At 37.4% G+C, this 15,064-nt stretch overlaps 1 protein-coding gene across 3 annotated transcripts in view; it reads right to left on the reverse strand.

The window, feature by feature from the left end:
• Positions 1–15,064, reverse strand: part of diaph3 (diaphanous-related formin 3) — a 339,063-nt gene that overhangs the window by 91,009 nt on the left and 232,990 nt on the right. For all 3 annotated transcript variants that reach the window (XM_084101805.1, XM_084101803.1, XM_084101804.1), the window contains 2 exons: positions 11,250–11,375; positions 454–617 (listed from right to left, as the gene is read on the reverse strand). In XM_084101805.1, coding sequence (XP_083957931.1) covers positions 454–617; positions 11,250–11,375 — 290 coding nt within the window. The remainder of the gene's footprint in view (positions 1–453; positions 618–11,249; positions 11,376–15,064) is intronic.

The following is a 15,064-nucleotide window of genomic DNA, read 5'->3' on the forward strand; positions in this document are numbered from 1 at the left end:
ATTTCAAATGGCTTTTCATAAAGGAGACAGGCGGCTTCTCTTTTGTCAGATTAGTGCACTAGAACCTTCAGAATGGGAATGAAGGGAGTGTGTGAAAGCACGCACACACAATCACACACTCAATGACAGAAAGCGCTCAGTCTTAATGTGTGCATAACCTGCACCTATCGTTGCAAGACGAGCAATATTTGGCAACTAAATACCCAGTGTTCCCTCTACTTATGATAACATACACAAGACTTCCTCCTGTTCAAGTAAGTCAGGGCTTGTGGGCCAAAAGGGTCAAGGCTGGAAGGAGAGAGAACCAGATTATTCCCTGTAAAGTCATTGAAAGCTGGTGTGGGGCTACTGCAAAGCTGCAAACACAAGCTGGTTTCAACAGGGCACTGACACGACTCCATTTCATATGATATAGAGACTGTGATTATGAGCTGAATCAGAGTCACGGCTTACCATGAACATGGCTCTGAAGTTGCTGAGGTCAGTGAAGAGTTCCTCCACGGATGTCTTCTTTGAGTCGATGGCGAAAAACTCCAGCATGTTGAGGTAAAGGGTCACCATATTACTGTGCATGATCTTCAGCTTCTGATACTGATCTCTCGCCTGCGTAGAGAAACTGTGAGGAATCACTGTCAAGGACTTTTCCAAAACAGTATTGAAAAGTGAATGAGAAAACGTGTTGTCACAAGGATTTTCATTAAAATAATTTAAGGAATAATACATTTTCTTCTTCATTGTGATACTTTGGTTAAATTAATTAAATAAAATGGTTTAAAAAAAAAATTCAGTTGTTCCAGAGTAAAAATGCTGTTTCTGATTGCAGGTAACAAATTAACCCCCCAAAACCAATGAGCCAAGGAAACAATCATCCTTACTTCTGCACCTTTGAACATAAATACACAAAAAAGTTCAATAAATCAGCAGTAATTTATGCAATTGTTATTTAATTTTCCAGTTTATTATTACAGTGCTCTCTCATTTCAAGGCAAGGAAAGTTAATCTCTTATTTTATTCTAACAGGTTACCATTTGGAAAGGATGTTGTGAAATGCCAGAGATTAAGCATAGTTTCCACTAAGAATGAACCAAAATGAAAATTCACTTTTAATGCCTGATCGCATGACTACAAGCCCATAATGCAACACTTGCTAAAGTTGTGCAACCCGCACATGCAAAAACCCAGACACATATCGCGTAAGAGCATATAAATAGTTCACATGTAAAAGTCCAGTTCATTTTAATTATGGTTAAAACTGCTGCACTTCTGCACAGAGCCAAGCGCTTTATCCATTACTGCTCTTTATCCAATTAAAACGGTGCTGGTGTGTACAGTAGGAGCCAATGCAAAACATGTCATTTATTGGGAAAGCATGTATACACACAAACATAATTATAGATGACTTGTAGACAGTCATTTAAACCAGTGTTTGTTATGCACATTTATTTGCAGCCCACATGCATTTATATTGAATGTAAGCAAATGTCTGCAAAGCCCATGTTTTTAAGGTGACCCTTATGGCAACACTGAACAACCATAAATTCATTAAGATCTTAGCAAGTTTAGAAAAAAACCCTACTTTTCACTTTTTAAAGGGGTCATCGGATGCAAAATTCACTTTTATATGGTGTTTGCATATAAATGTGTCTTTGCAGTGTGTGGACACACCACCATACAATGAAGAAAATCCATTCACTAAAAAGCCTAAACACTCAATAATCAAGCTGTTTGAATTTTCTGAGCAATATGACATCATATTGCTCATGCTCCGCCCACGACCACTGACAGACTGTCCCGCCCTCAGCCATTTGTAGACTGTCCACCAAGGCAGATTGCCAAGACAGCACTTTACTTGTCTTGTGTCGACATCCCCCATGGAAGAGAGGGGTGGGGTGAGCAGTTGCTCATCATCATTTAAAGAGACATGCACCGAAACGGGTCTCTGTGAACAAAGCTGTTTTTGAGGAGGTAAAAAGGGTGTTGTTTTACACAACCATTGAGGAATTTTAACCAACGTGTGTTACAAACTTTACATGAAGACCCTAAAGAATCATACCAACTTGTGGAAAATAGGCATTTGATGACCCCTTTAAAGATAATGAGAGAATGGAAGTTAACTCCCTGGGGTCGGCCGTTGCGATTGTCTCGCTGTTTTTCTTATCAGTGCAAAAGAGACTTGAATAACTCCATTGAATTTTGTCATACAGGCAAGTGTTATACGTCATTCAAAACTTTTAAATGTCTTTTATTTGTGTACACTAATAATAAAAACAAAATGTTGAGTTTTTCGTAAAATAAAGAAAATAAAGATGCACATTCTGCCGTCTCTCTCAATGTGAAGTTCATTCTGAAACGCGACAGAAAATGATCTGTAACTCAGTGTATGCTTGTCACCGTGACATGAAACGTCTTTACAGAGCTTGAAGTCTCCATTTTTTTAAATGATGTAAATCATATTAAAAACAAATATTCTCTGAAATTGTACCGCAAATGGTTATGGATAATTTATAGCGCGTGATTATATAGCATGTGTTCACACCATCTCTCATGTTGTTAAGTGTAACCAGTGTGGGACCTGCATTTAAATAAATCTACACCAGTCTGCATCAGAGACAGATGCAGTTGTAACCTAAAAATTGTATTTGAAATTGTTTTGATCTAACGGACCGATGCCACTCCAATTCATTGTTGACCATTAGTTGATCAAGATCGAACTCTTTTGAAAACATGAAATGATAGTTGGATGAAAATGTAATTTTACTATCGGTGCACACCTCATATGTGGTGGATAAACATGGTGATTTCCTTCAAATTTCTATTAAAGCACATTAATGCAGTACAATTCATACCTAAATGCACAACTTAAATAGGGTTTTGCTCTTTTGGTAAAAACACATTTTTTTATTTTTTTCATGGTAAGGTGACATTTGCATGGAATTGCTCATAAGCAATATTAATAGTTGTGCATGTCATTAATTAACACCTTACACATGTTCACTTGCATATCACATGAACACTGCCATATGTGTGCACACTGAAAAATAACATGCTGGGAACACAAGTCTGGTGTGAGAAAAAGGGATGGGTGAAAATCTTTGATGAAGATCAAAGTTTTCCTTTTGGAATGGAGAGTGAAACAATCTACTCAGGGTTTCTGCAGGGATCTTCAATTTAAATGTAATGCCTTTTCAATGCCTTTTTAATGCCATTTTTTTCATTTTAATGCCATACACAACCTATGATCAACCATATATATATATAAATTAACTTGATTAATCACACATTTTTTCCACAATTAAAAACACTTACATTTGTTTAGGTTTATATTAGTTTATATATTTTATAATGTAATCATTTCACAGTTAATCTACAAATGAATGTAGAGACAACATAAAGACCAGTTTTACTGATAATACAGCTATTGATATCTGGATAAAAAATGATTTCTCCCCCCTAATTTTAAACATTAATTATAGCCATCCAACATTACAGTGTAATTGAAAGCTATCAATTTTTTAACATTAGGCTTAAAAAAAAAAAAAGACAACTTTTAATTTAAGTGAACTTAAACAATCCTCACATAAACCTATAATAAATGTCATATTTACCTTTGGCCTTCCTGTCTAACATACAAAAATTGAATGAAGTTATCAAACAGTCTGCACAGCATAAATTATAGATTAAATATGGACTAATGCTTATTAAAGCTACAAGAGTTCTTTAGTCAATAGCAGTGAGTAATTTTCTCTGGTGCCTTTGTACTGTGATTAACTTTACTGACAGTAAGCTTTATTGGCTGCTGTCCCTTTAAGAGCAGCTGCTGACAGAAACATGGATCTAACATGTGCCTCATTCTCTCACAACTCTTTGCGTTCATTAAAGACTTCATTTCACTAATTTAAGACTGCTCTTATTTTACGAGGATACTCACAAAACAGACATTTTGGCAAAATTGTGTTTTATTGTTCGTTCAAGCGCGAAAGAGTACCGTTTTCTGGTGCGCAGTCTGTGCGCACGATCTGGCGCGCGTCTTTCTCTGTGTGTGTGTGTATGTGTGTGTCACATATACAGGACATTCACAGGCAGCGGCACGGCGTTAAACTGGACAAAAATAATCTCATGCGTTAACGCGTTAAAAAAACGCAAAGTGAGCTTCAACAGCGGATGTCAAGCTGATGAGAGAAAGTTACTACACATAGATAACTGCTGTCTGCCTTTTACCGTCGATCTGTGGCTGTCAGACTGCATGAGATTTTACGGCGTTGATTCCCATTGTAGCTACCCAATTTAATACCTTTTTACAAACGCTGCAAAATCATTCTTTAGTTTGACCACCAACCATGTTCTAAATTGTGTCTTCCATGCACTTTCCCAGTTTTCTGGTCTAGTTTTATTCCTGTTGTTCCTGCTGTCCAAAATTACTCGCGCCACCTCCGCAACTTTGCTCCAGCCGGAGGCAATCACCAAACTGTTTCCACGTGTTTTTAATCACACTAACGTACATATTTTGCGACAGCAAATACAAATGATTAATTATGAAGACTATATTCAAATAAATTGATAATATAACATTTTCTTCAAAACCATAACAAAATTTAATGCCTGAAGGATTACAATTTAATGCTTTTTAATGCCATTTAAGGCCTTAAATATCGCAAAATCAATTGAATGACTTTTAATTGTTTTTAATGCCCCGCGGAAACCCTGTCTACTGTACATGCATGCCGACAAAGAAAGAAAACAGTAGGCCAGAAGGAAAATATATACATATACATGTGTGTGTGTGTGTGTCCTTGGGGTTGGACAAAGATTTTTACAGTATATAAACAAGTGCTAAGAAAATAAAAATATTCTTATTGTTTACTGCTGTATGAGTGAAGTTTCACTAGGATGTAGACCTATAACCCACACACAATCACTCTCAAGAGCAAAGAGCTCTTTTCACGTCATAGTCCGCTTCACTAAGCCACATAAAATGTCTATAACAAACATTAGCATTATGTCTCACACATACACATGCATGCACTGACACTGTGACTCTTACACACGACATGAAAGAGAGAATCTGGGTCTAATCCTTGCTGTGAGGTCAGGAATGCCTATGCAAAGATGGTAAGCTTTACTTCAAATATCATAACTAATATTTTCGACTTTGATGTGGTTTTTAATTAGTAATCCTGTTTGAAGCTGGTGCCTCACATCACACTATTCCCACCTCCCCCAAAAAAATCTGTTAAAACTTTAAATCAGTGTCCAAAGAAATTTTGCTTTTATTACTGGCATTAGCTTGAGAGAGAGTGTGTGTGCGTGTCTGTGTGTTTATGAGGTGTGTGTACGAGCTGGCCGAGAGGTGAACTGTTTTCAGGAGGTGGTGTCAGATTGACTTGTGAACTCCACCACGGCAGTCTCAATGAAGCGCAGTTACACTACAAACAGATCTGTAGTTAAGTGCCACAACAGATAACAATCGCACCTGCTGTCATTCGCCTGTCCTTCTTACGTTAAAGCCTACACAATTCTTCAGGGTATTTTGATTAATTGCTATAAATAATGCTGCGTTTGATTTATCAAATATATCTTCATGTATAACTCCTAAATTAATGTGGTAGATATTAACTGAGTTTGCTTTAAGACTCATTAACATTGAGTGGCTACCAACACAATCATATTTATAAGTATATACAGTGAGGAAAATAAGTATTTGAACACCCTGCTATTTTGCAAGTTCTCTCACTTAGAAATCATGGAGGGGTCTGAAATTGTCATCGTAGGTGCATGTCCACTGTGAGAGACATAATCTAAAAAAAAAAAATCCAGAAATCACAATGTATGATTTTTTAACTATTTATTTGTATGATACAGCTGCAGATAAGTATTTGAACACCTGAGAAAATCAATGTTAATATTTGGTACAGTAGCCTTTGTTTGCAATTACAGAGGTCAAACGTTTCCTGTAGTTTTTCACCAGGTTTGCACACACTGCAGGAGGGATTTTGGCCCACTCCTCCACACAGATCTTCTCTAGATCAGTCAGGTTTCTGGGCTGTCACTGAGAAACACAGAGTTTGAGCTCCCTCCAAAGATTCTCTATTGGGTTTAGGTCTGGAGACTGGCTAGGCCACGCCAGAACCTTGATATGCTTCTTACAGAGCCACTCCTTGGTTATCCTGGCTGTGTGCTTCGGGTCATTGTCATGTTGGAAGACCCAGCCTCGACCCATCTTCAATGCTCTAACTGAGGGAAGGTTAGATGCCCAAAATCTCGCAATACATGGCCCCGGTCATCCTCTCCTTAATACAGTGCAGTCGCCCTGTCCCATGTGCAGAAAAACACCCCCAAAGCATGATGCTACCACCCCCATGCTTCACAGTAGGGATGGTGTTCTTGGGATGGTACTCATCATTCTTCTTCCTCCAAACACGTTTAGTAGAATTATGACCAAAAAGTTCTATTTTGGTCTCATCTGACCACATGACTTTCTCCCATGACTCCTCTGGATCATCCAAATGGTCATTGGCAAACTTAAAGACGGGCCTTGACATGTGCTGGTTTAAGCAGGGGAACCTTCCGTGCCATGCATGATTTCAAACCATGACGTCTTAGTGTATTACCAACAGTAACCTTGGAAACGGTGGTCCCAGCTCTTTTCAGGTCATTGACCAGCTCCTCCCGTGTAGTTCTGGGCTGATTTCTCACCTTTCTTAGGATCATTGAGACCCCACGAGGTGAGATCTTGCATGGAGCCCCAGTCCGAGGGAGATTGACAGTCATGTTTAGCTTCTTCCATTTTCTAATGATTGCTCCAACAGTGGACCTTTTTTCACCAAGCTGCTTGGCAATTTCCCCGTAGCCCTTTCCAGCCTTGTGGAGGTGTACAATTTTGTCTCTAGTGTCTTTGGACAGCTCTTTGGTCTTGGCCATGTTAGTAGTTGGATTCTTACTGATTGTATGGGGTGGACAGGTGTCTTTATGCAGCTAACGACCTCAAACAGGTGCATCTAATTTAGGATAATAAATTGAGTGGAGGTGGACATTTTAAAGGCAGACTAACAGGTCTTTGAGGGTCAGAATTCTAGCTGATAGACAGGTGTTCAAATACTTATTTGCAGCTGTATCATACAAATAAATAGTTAAAAAATCATATATTGGGATTTCTGGATTTTTTTTTTTTAGATTATGTCTCTCACAGTGGACATGCACCTACGATGACAATTTCAGACCCCTCCATGATTTCCAAGTGGGAGAACTTGCAAAATAGCAGGGTGTTCAAATACTTATTTTCCTCACTGTATATATATATATATATATATATATTAGGGCTGGGTATTGACACAGATTTCACAATTCGATTCGATTTCGATTCACAAGCTTGCGATTCGATTCGATTTCGATTACGATTCGATTCGATTCAATATCGATTATTTTGGATATCAGGTTGTAAATTTTCTCAAGGAAAACTGGAAAATAAAAGGGAAAAAAATTATTGTAAACTATGGGAGTCAGTTGTAGCCTATAGGCTTCATTAGCCTACTATAATATTGAAGGTAAAAATTAACTGATTTGTATACAAACACTTAAAATACACTTTTATTTATTTTTATAATAATAAAGTTATATGAAAATATAAAAATTTAAATGGTGGCTGTCACAAAAACTTTCCAGATTTATTCAAACATGCATTAAATATTGAAGAACAATAAAAATTATTATGATTATGTAATATGGTGCATATATTTAGCAAAATGCTCCTCTCTAGAGTTAATTTTTCCAGCTGACTAACGAGTTTATGGTCACTGGATATGGTTTTTCTGAGGTAAATGTGACATTACATGACATTGTTTACTAACGTCTTTCCACGGTTGAAAGTGAAACACTGATTGAGCGATTCCATGTGACATGATACGGACTTCGATAAGTTGTACTCTATCTTTTAACACACTTTCAGATGCTCATTCGTGTTTATTTCGCGCTGTAACTGGTGTTATTAATGCGGAAGAGAAGATCATGTGCGCTCCGCGCTGCTGCTTCTCTTGAGCTGAGCCAGAGCGATCTCACGCCACAGCGCCAAAACGGTAATTATGTTTTTGAATTTCGTAAGAAAATGGACGTAATTTGAAATCTGAGACTTTGTTTCATATCAATAATAACAAAGCACAAAGATTATTGCGATTTATTGGATGGGATGCGCGCATCAATGTTACATTCATTCATCAACTGAAAACAGGATGACTAATCGATTCTTGGGATTTTTCGAGAAATCGATATTTTTTACCCAGCCCTAATATATATATATATATATATATATATATATATATATATATATATATATATATATATATATATATATATATATATATATATATGACTTGTGTGCTGTTTTATATGCATTAGTGTGTTTTTGCTGAATTGAGCAAAATCTCTGCTGTGTGGCAATCTACTGTCCTATATTGCAACAGTTTCTTTGTAACCTGAACAGCTTACTTGCATAATCAACTCTTCCTAGGCAAGCAAGGTACAAGTGACTATTAGCCAGAACTGACTAAAAAGTAGTCATCTAGAGACAGGACGGAGCTACTCTAACCCACACATTTCACACCAGGACTCAGGTCCTCCATGACTTATTCATGATGAAGACATAAGGGAGGACAGACAGGCCGGACAGCGATGCTTGTTTGGCATACACATGAAATCATTTGGGAGTTCTTTCGGTGGCATACACACACAGATCTGTTTTGTGCGTCTCCTCTGCTGTCTTTTATACTGCGAGTTCATTCACGCCTTCCAAATATGAACGGAGAATGGGGCGCAGGGGACGTGCTCACCTAATGAAAGGACAGGCGGTGTATGAGAGCGAGATAAGACTTCATTAACGTTAATACTGATCTGGTTGCTGGTGCTAAGAGCTCAGAGGAAAGAAAAGGGCCTGTGCCGTGTGGAGCCAAGCGGTGTTAGCAGTAACAGAGGAAAGAGAGAGGAATGTGGGTTCTGGGTTTTTGTTCTAAATGACAAAGAGCTAAACTAAATAGAGAGAGAGAGAGGTTGATGGCTGACCCTTGAACACAAGTTCTGTGCAGAGGGATTGAAAAGCATTGATTTTTTTTCCTGTACACCTGAGCTTGTTAAGTCTCTCATACTGTACACTTACACGACACAAAGACACACTATTAACAAATACACCATAATACAGTACCTGAGACCCACACAAATGCATGTGGATACCCCCTTCTAATGAACTATTTCAGATGCATACTAACAGGTGCATAAAATAAACACAGTCTCCCAAGTCATTTACAGTAGAATAGAACATAGAAAAACAATGCTATATGCTGCTATAGCAGAAAAGGGAGGGCCAATCCTTAATGTCAATTGTTTAAAAATAAAATGTTAAAAACAAGCACATATGGATGTAATATTCGGGCGTTTACATACTTTTGGCCATTTAGTGTCCATAAAATGTCATGTAGTGTCCATAAAATGCAGCCTCTGGTTAGACTGTATATTTTTAGAGATGCAACACTGGCGAATACTGACAATCTGCATCATGACAGTGTACTGTACAAAACGGTATGTACAATGTTTTGCACAAGATTACATTTAAAGGCCCATTCACACCAAGGACGATAACTATAACGATAACGGTAAAGACATAGTTCTAAAAATTGTTCTAAATGTAAAAGAATAACAGTCCACACCACAAATACTGTATAACAATAACGGCACAGTAAAACAATATCATTGGAATCACTTTCAGAACGATTTTGTCCCCAGCTGATGAACGATAAAACCACTGACAGCCAATCAGAATCCATTTTGTTTTAAGAGCGAAAGCATTTAAAGTGACAGACTACAAAAAAGCAGAGCATGCTAAAAATAAACAATGATATTGTCCTCTGGTGTGAACGCTAATATAGTAATCGTTATAGTTATTGTTCTTGGTGTGAAGGGGTCTTAAATGTTATTAAATTATTATTGTTTTAAAAAATTAACTCTAATGTTTTTTTGTTTTGTTTGTCATTGCCTATGCCATCATCTAACACTCACTTAAAGAAAAACTCCAAAATCAGCTGACAACTGCTATGGTACCAATATATCACACATCCCTAATATTTCAGCACATTACTACGCAAGACTTACAAATACAACGTTGATGCCCATTGTAAGAGGCCACTGCAAATACCCACCAAGAGCTGCCCACCAAGTGAGCATATTTTTGGCATCATCAGTGTTTTCAAATTTGAAAAACATTACCCCAAAATGCTGTCTAGCAGGGTAGCTCTCTAGGATTTGAGTCAATGCATTCATATAATATATCGGTAGGGACAAGGCACTAAATGTAGCTATTAAAAAATAATAATAATTAAAACACTAAAAACAAATGAAAAATTAAAGGCTAGAGCAGACAAGCAAAAAAAGCAGAAAGGGCAATAGAAAAATAAATAAATAAACAGAAAAAAACGGTATGGATGAGAGGAGGGATGTAGGGTGGAAGACAGTCCACTATGTGGCTGGTGAGTGAGATAATAACCTCCCCTGGTAGAGTCTAGCTAGGACAGCGTGAAGGGTAGAGCAGTCGGGTCAGACCCAGAACATGGAATTCACTGGATCATGAGCACTCACTAAAGTAATAAAGTCAAATCTGTTTTTTTGCCCATGAAACAGCAAACACACCAACAAAAAAATAAAACATTCGCTAAGCCTGAGCCCAAGACAGAAAAATTAATAATGAAGCTACACAAGACTACCTGCTCCACAGAGATGTACAAAATGCACTACAAGAAAGGTTCATTGATGATTATTAGGGTATCTGTTTTGATCAGCGTTTAGTTTGTGCCACTGGTATCTCCCCTGGCAACACGTCTGGCTTTCAAACATTTGCCATTAGCAAAGGAGACAGCATCAAGACCGCAGGAAATGATTTCGAGAGCAATGACAGACAGCAAGGAAAAGAACTAACAAGCAAGTACAGGAATGTACAACTCCATTATCAAACCAGGTTTCACAAGCAGCCCGGTGAAGTTCAATATAAATAATTTATTCGCACACGCCGACATAAACTCTGATTAGTGTTTGTGAATGTGTGTGAGGTTGACAAGGGTGCCAGAAAATGTGTTGCCACCATGTGCAAGAGAACTAACGATGTAGATAGCAGCACAACAATGAATAAGTGTGTTCAGACAACAACAACAACAAAAAAAGAAACAAAGAAATGTACAGTGTGTGTGTGTATGTGTATGCAAACGTGTGAAAGGATATTGCCATCTTGCTGTGGAACAGGTCCTGCTGATCGTCTGTGGAGCTGAAAGTGTCCAGATCCTTCTCCAACTGCAGCAGGTGTTTCTCCATCTGTCTCAGGCTCTTCTCAAGGTTTTCTGCTGATACTACACACAGAGAGGTACAGATTTAAAACAATGCACTGACACGCTTTACTTACAGCAGATCCAAAATGCATGTTTCCAGTAGGGATGCACCGAAATGAAAATTCTTGGCCGAAGCCGAATAATAATGACGAAGGCCGAAGGCCGAATACCGAACACGTACATTTTTTTCCATTTATTTTGCCAATTTTTTCACCATCGCATCAATTAAATAGTAAAAATTTGCTTTTTACTATTTTGTCTTGCTTTTCATACATTTTTAAAAAAAAAATACAATTACAAAAATACAATTTAAAAATATTTATTTAACACTAAACATTGTTTTAACATTTTGTCTTGTGGACTAGGCTATTAAACATCTGTTATGTGAAAGCTTTTTCATGGCAGTACTAAATAGAAACAATGTTTTTATGATCCTTCTTATTAAAAAATAAATAAAAATAACATTTCTGCAAAATTCTGCAAAGTGTATGTAAACGTATGACTAAAGTGTAAATGTAACAAAAATCATAAAATTATTAGAAGCCAAAATGTTGCTATGGTTATCACGTTCTCATGTTGCTATGGTTACTATGTCAATCATCGCAATTTCATGACTCACAGGACTAAAATTTAGCGGATTAACTCCCACATTTAAATGCAGTTATCACTCTATAATTTACAATGTGAACGTAACCACTGGTCCTCTAGAAGCATGAAAAACAAAACTATTATTTAGATCAATAGCGCTCCCTTTAAGCCATGACTTAGGCCTACTTACCGCCTTCTGCACTCTCACTAAAACTCTCGTCATAAACACTGAAGTTGTCCGTACTGCACAGTGAATCTCTTATTTATATAGCGTCTAGACTTTGTTGTTTATGAGGGGGATTTGCGAAAGGATAAAGTTTGCGCTGATTCTAAACATACAATTTGAGCGATTTGAATGATATGGTGTACTCCAGTGCCCGGACTCGACTGTACTCAGAAAAATTTACTGGGATGGAGTGAAGTTTTCTTAGGTTTCATGAAAATGGTTCCCTGTGAATAAGCAAATGCTGAAATCTAAAATTACAATAAAATGACTGCACAAAACGTGAAATGCCAAGTGTAATTATTATTATTTAAAAGATCTTGAAGTCAACAACAACATAGCCTACAATAATAACAGAAAAAGAGAGCCGCTCAATAGTAAACCATTAATTTTTGTCTCGTATTTACCACCGAGCTAAATTTCACAAGCTTTTGGCTGGCTGGTAGCTGGTGCTAATTCCCATCTGTGCCTAGCTGTGACATTAGGTGCTTTAGCTTATTTCACATGTAGTATCTTTGCTCGTTGATGCCCGGAACATGTCCGTTATTTTGGAGAATTTTGCTGCCTCCTCCTCCATATTTTTTTTACTTTTGAGTCTGACCTTCTCAGCGCCACATTTCCCTTTTCTTTTTTGTCTTTCCATAATTTGGGGCTGTTTACACCTGGCCACTTCATACGTTTTCTCAGATCGGATAGAGCTATCTGATTTATCAAAACGATTCCATGATTGTGTTAAGCGTCTGCGACTTACTTTCACTTTGATTCACTTAGTTTGCACGTTGGCTTGATGAGTAGATGCTCAGCTGCGATCGGATTCGGATTCAAATCCGTCTCGAATGCGTTTCGGAGGGCATTTACACCTGGTCTTTTCACGATTGGATAGCTATCCGATCACAGAAAATGCATTAAGTGGCCAGGTGTAAACAGCCCACTCACTCACACACTGTCTGTTAACGTTAGACTTCCAAAACGTGACGAGGAAAAAACAGAGGTGTTCGATGGCTTTACGTCATAGGCCGACAGGCTATGCCATTTGGGGAGGGGCCGCTCACTGATCCCCCTATATTTTTGAAAATCCTAAAATCCTGAAAATCTTTAGAAGACTCTGCAGTCTGATACAATCTGTTGTGAGTCCTTTTTATAGCTAGACAGCAAACAATTCCTTTAAAAAAGTAGAGAGAGTTGACGTCTCTTCTTTCACACACAGTGTGAGATGTCAACAGTGTAGCTGTTTAATCATTTTTAACTCTGAGGTCTCACTGGTGTTAATTTTTTTATATATATATTTTTTTTATTTCAAAGCATTTATTGCCATTTGTTTGCAATTTTTGTTTTCTATGCAATACATCTGATGTGTTTGGTTTATCTATGCAATTACAACAAGAAAAAAAGGATAATAATAGCATTGATAAAGAGCAGGGTAACACTTAACAATAAGGTCTCATTAGTTAATGTGAGTAAAAAAATTAATTACAATGAGCAATTTATTTGTAACAGTATTCATTAATCTTTGTTAACATTAGATAAAATACTGATCGTTGTTAGTTCATGTTAGCTCAGATCCATGAAATATTGTTAACAGATAAAAAGTAATGCATTAATAAATGTTGAAATACAAATCAACTAAGATTAATAAATGTGTTGGAAGTATTTTTCATTGTTAGTTCATGTTGACTAATGTTAACAATTGGAACAGCATTTTATCACATGGTAAATGCTAAATTTTGCACATCTGAAGTGTGTCTTCAACTGGAGTGTAAATGTGCACAGTCAATTGTATGAACACCTGTCACAGTGACTGTGTGTGGAGGTTACTATTCTCAACATTTTATCGAAATCACATTAGTGTTCCTCTCTCGCACACATCACTGAATAGGTATTCAGTGCAGACTCATTTAGGATGTACGAGGTTAAAATTGATGCTCTATTTATTTGTGTGTGTGTGCGTGTGTGTGTGTGTGTGTGCGCGTGTGTGTGTGTGTGTGTGTGTGAGAGAGAGAAAGAATGGGAGTTTGTTTCAGAAATTACACACGTCAGCTTTATAGCAAACCATTTCTAAAAGGTTCAATGTCCTATTAGCAGACTCTATTACATAAAACTATAATTTTTTACAGATATATTTGGTTCATTATTATTACAACAGTTCCGGTAAGACCAAACCAGGTCTGCATCTTTCACCTGTTCCTCACACATGCTGGTAGTTTGATGAGGTAATTATGTGACTTTAATAAGAGGCTCAGGTTTGATTAAGCAGACACTGTTAGGAGGGGACGATCTTGTTCCATGCACAGTGTTAGCTTAATGTGATGGGACACATTGACTGAACCTCAAGGGTTGAGATTTGGCTTATATGTGCTCAGCTTAGCAGGATATTATTTATTGCATTTTCATGAGGAATTGTGTAAATGTTAAACTACTTAACGGTAATCTGCTTAGTTAAGGCAGACTTTTTTTTTGGGGGGGCGGATAAGGATCATAAAATCCTTAATGATTTTTAACATGCACGAAGAACAATTTGAGGTTTTTAGCAACTTATTGTGCCTCTCACACTGTCCATATCTTGGCCTATAGAGTCAAAGCACACATTTTACATTTAGAACAGTACAAAGCTTAATCAAAACCAAAGTGCATGTACACAACCAGACAGGACAAGCTGAATGCAAAAACCTCACTTTCGCCACAAAAACTCATCTCTAGCTCCCTCTCATGGAGTCAATGTAGAGAGGTAAATGTCTCTATTTGGTCTCACAGTACAGTGTCAGAAGTAGCTGGTACTGGCACTTTGAGTGTGACTCAAGAGTCCAGCACCTACAGACATATGTCAATTTGAATATCTGTAAGATACATTTATTCATGCACAAAGTATTATTATGCAGCATGTTGGGGAGACATGTTCTAA

This window comes from Abramis brama (genome assembly GCF_963993115.1).
Source record: "Abramis brama genome assembly, chromosome: 23".
NCBI classification, from domain to species: domain Eukaryota; kingdom Metazoa; phylum Chordata; class Actinopteri; order Cypriniformes; family Leuciscidae; genus Abramis; species Abramis brama.